This window comes from Merops nubicus, unplaced genomic scaffold, assembly GCF_000691845.1.
Source record: "Merops nubicus isolate BGI_N331 unplaced genomic scaffold, ASM69184v1 Scaffold41703, whole genome shotgun sequence".
Lineage (NCBI taxonomy): Eukaryota > Metazoa > Chordata > Aves > Coraciiformes > Meropidae > Merops > Merops nubicus.
Genome location: NW_008600375.1, coordinates 1,684 through 5,809, shown reverse-complemented (window position 1 = coordinate 5,809; position 4,126 = coordinate 1,684). Strand labels below are relative to the sequence as shown.

The 4,126-nt window shown below is 42.1% G+C and overlaps 1 protein-coding gene across 1 annotated transcript; it reads left to right on the top strand.

Moving 5' to 3' along the window:
* Positions 1-4: 4 nt before the first annotated feature.
* ZNF367 (zinc finger protein 367) lies at positions 5-3,555 on the top strand (the record flags this gene model as incomplete). Its single annotated transcript, XM_008937690.1, has 4 exons — positions 5-161; positions 1,835-1,954; positions 2,348-2,486; positions 3,071-3,555. Coding segments are annotated over 4 exons (654 nt in total), but the record flags the coding sequence as incomplete, so codon positions are not given.
* Between the last annotated feature and the right edge of the window lie 571 nt (positions 3,556-4,126).

The window sequence follows — 4,126 nt, the reverse complement described above, 5'->3', positions numbered from 1 at the left end:
TTCTACGCAGGATGGGATAAGGCGTGGCCGGCCGCGGGCAGACACCGTCCGCCACCTGATCAGTGAAGGAGAGCTCTCTTCCAGCAGAATACGCTGCAATATTTGCAACAGGGTCTTTCCGCGGGAGAAGTCGCTGCAGGCCCACAAACGGACCCATACCGGTGAGAGAGGGAAGGGGTGAGCAGCTTAGGAAGCCGCAGGGAATGAATTTTTTTTTCAAAAAAAAAGGCATACACAAAAAAAAAATCCCCAGCAGACTCGAACTGTTAAATTAATCATACTTTTCTTCCTATGATTGTTAGTGCAATCAAAGGCTTTGTAACCATATTTGTCATCAGAAAATATTGCAGCCATGTGGACTGTGACAGTATAAGCAAATGATGTAAATGTTTTTACCTGCTGCTGTCACAGGCTTTCTTTGTAAGAGGGAGAGCTTCTCTGTTCTCACTGCCTCTTCTCTGTGATTTGTTTCCTTCCTGAGGGTGTACTTTTTGCATAGCAAATGAAGTTTAGCTGTAAAGAAGGCAGAATAACTTTCAAAGTGGCTGGTAACCTGAGCAGTGTAACACTAGAAGTGTAGCTTAAATGTGGAGAAAAGTGTTCAAAAGCTTAAGGTCACCGTCCAGTTGTCTCTCCTATCATTAAGAATTCATTTTCTGAGGTGGGGGTGGTCATGCTGGTTTACTGAACTGTAGGTAGGAGGCAACTTGCAGTTAAGTTAAAATAGAGGATCAATTCACTCAATACCCACCTGAGATTGAACTGGAGATGCTGATTTTTTCAAACCAAGCAATTTTTTTTCTTTGCTGTATTCATGTTCCAACAGGACTCTGTACTTGCAGTAAAAGTGGGAACTAGGGTGCCTCACAGCATGGACACAATCACCATTGCTCCCCGCAAATGCCCAAACCAACAGAAAAACCTTTGCTGCTGTGGTCTTTTACTGGTTCAACTCACTAAGACTAAGCCAGATAGTACTATTAACCAGCTGTGTCATCATGCTCTTTGGTCAAAAGATGTTGTATTTTGCTTGGTTGTGTTAGGTGTTGAACATGAGTGAACTACTTAACTGAGCAGAGCTTACCCTGGTTATTCCCTGACTTCAGTGTCAGTCAGCATCACCCTTGTTTTGTTGTCCTTCCTGAGAAGCAGTGGCATGGCATGCCTTTGTTTAGGCACACTCGGATCCTTAGGGAGGAGACACCCACTATCTCTGTTCTTGTAGTTTGCATGGGAGTCTTCCCTGAAGTCTGGCCTAAGAAAACTTTCTTAGCATAAGTCTCAGATAAGTTTCTTTTGTGACCTCTGTCTATCCATTACAACTTTTCTCAAGTAGGCAACCATAATGAGATACTGCTACTTCATATGATACTGTACTGTTGACCTCAGTTTATTTTACCATAGTCCAGGCCATGTTAAGGACAAAATTTTTGTGGTTACAACTTGAATTACATTATTTGTCCATTTATTCATTTCGTGTTACATATTTCTTGCACTGTAGGAGTATAGTTTCACAGGACAAAGCTTGCACAGAACTGTGCAAGAGGCTTAAATCAGAAAATATAAAATATGATTTCCCCCCTCCCCCTCCTCCCCCCCAGGTCAGGAAATAATTGTACTATCCAGTAGCATTGAGCATGTACTTCAAAGTAAAGATCTGTTTCAAGTAAAAGTGGATCACTGCCATTTGGTACAACAGGGCTTTTTAAGTAGTTACAAGTGTTTGAGTGGGAAAAAGGAGAGCTTGCTTGTTTAAATTCTAAGCCAGGGACCACCGCTGGATACTATGACTCTTCTTTTACATTCAACTTTCTGTTCTGTTACTATTTTTAAGGTGAAAGGCCTTATTTGTGTGACTACCCAGACTGTGGGAAAGCCTTTGTTCAGAGTGGGCAGCTCAAAACTCACCAGCGTCTTCACACAGGGGAGAAACCTTTTGTCTGCTCCGAGAATGGTGAGCTACCAGAGAACAATTTGCAGCTTTCAGAAATAGGGCCAGTCTTGTACAGGAAATGTATGTACCTTCATGTGGCAAAGATCTGTAAAAGCTTCAGATTCTCGTTTCAGAAGAACTTCTAGGGAAGGGAGGAGCCACACGGAATCTGCATAATCATGCACGTATGTCTTTAAGGATTGCATACATTGCTAAGTAGGTAATCAGTAATTATGTTGGTTAATACAAATGTATAAAACAGTGGGGCATGTTAGGAGCATTGCAACTAGAGCTTGTTATTTTCAACCAAACCTAGGGTTTTGTGAGTGAGTAAGGTTGGATTCGGATATTATGCTTATTTGTTGGCTGGCTGCTTTCCACAAAGTGGTGTTCTTCATTCGTGGTTTTTTTAAGGCTGTTTAAGCAGATTCACACATGCAAATCGTCATTGCCCCAAACATCCATATGCCCGACTGAAGAGGGAAGAGCTCACGGACGGGCTGAGTAAGAAGCAGACGGCTGACAATAAAGCTGTGGCTGAGTGGCTAGCAAAGTAAGTTCACTCCTGGTATCGTCTTTCTGTACACATTTTATCATCTTTCTGTAAGCTCGTAGGGGGAAAAAAAATAACAAACCAAAACAACCTACTCCTCCAGTACAAATCAGTCTGGCTTTGCCTGTCCTGAAAGAAGTGCAAACACCCAGTTAAAACAAAGCCCCTCATGAGACCTGTTGTTTTGGTTTGGTGTGTGCTTTGGTTTTTTGTTTTTTTTTTTTTTTTCCCTCAAATGCTTCTCCTTGCGTGATCAACACCTGCTAATACCTTGTTTGTTAGTACCATAGTCTTGCCATCCGTATGAGGAGCTACAATTGTGCATGGCTAGGGAGAAACGCTTGCTAGGACCACCATGGTGAAATCTATTACAGATGTTCACTTGGGCACAACACTTAAAATACTGAATAACAGAGGTTTCTGACAGCTTAAATACTACCATATAAGGGCTGAGAGATAGAGCCTGATGCTGTACTTAGTCGGGTGCAAGCTAGCCCTTGGGAAGATTTTTGCCAGCTTTGAACTCTTGGCGTACGAGCCGGTCGTGTGTATTGTAAAAGCATTCCCCACATTTTATTTTGTAGATACTGGGAGACTAGAGAACAGCGTGCTCCTGCTTTGAAAACTAAACCAATCCAGAAAACAGATCAGGAACAGCAGGACCCAATGGAATACCTTCAGTCTGATGAAGAGGATGATGAAGAGAAAAACAGCACTCACTCAGCTGCTCACCGCCGCCTCCAGGAACAGCGCGAACGCTTGCATGGTGCGCTAGCTCTCATTGAGCTTGCAAACCTAGCTGTGGCACCACTTCGACAGTAGATAGCAACAGAGTCTGCCTATACAAAATGTATTTCCTGGTGGTACTTAACCAGTTAGATCCTGAGCATAAGCTAAGCACCTTATTTGCTTATTATAGGCTGCTATTCTGTAGAATTTATGAAGAATGTTGTTGCCTCATGACATGGGGTGAGAGAATTGCACTTTTTGTAAGGTAAAAGATAGATGTAAAGTTTCTAAGTATTTTGTAAATATGAGACTGCGTAATGCAGGGTTGACAAATTCATGTGCTGTGGGAAGCTAGGTTTTGCAAGGTTAACTCATTGATTTGAAGAAGTTTTCATGGGAAGCACTTTCCGAACAAAGTGTTCATGATTAGCAGAATGGTACACGTGGCCAAAGAAGGCTGACAAGAAGAAAAGTATTTATCTGACAGTGAAGCGAATTTGTAGTAAGTGGTAGGTCTGAAGGTATTAAGCAGCAATGAAAATGTGTGTTTCTGACGTCAGCACAACTTTACCTAGCATCACTGGGGCAGAAGGCCGAGCTTGGGTATCTCAGCCTGTAGAGGGAAGAAGCTGCTTCATGCAGGGAACTGTAAGATCGTTCAGAATCTTCACTGTGACTGCTCAAGGTATGGGGCTTGCCTTTGCTGTTTCATGTGTTCCGATTTGATTTCACCAGAATCTTGGTAGCACTTGTTATTCCTAACATGTGATGTTAGGAACTTTTGCACATTGTTGAGTTTATCTGAAAATGATTAGTCTTGCAAAGTCTAGACGAAGGTAAACAATTGGTAATATTTTTTTTCAGTTATTTTTGGACCCTGTAGTGATTTGGCACTTGATTTTGTTAATAAA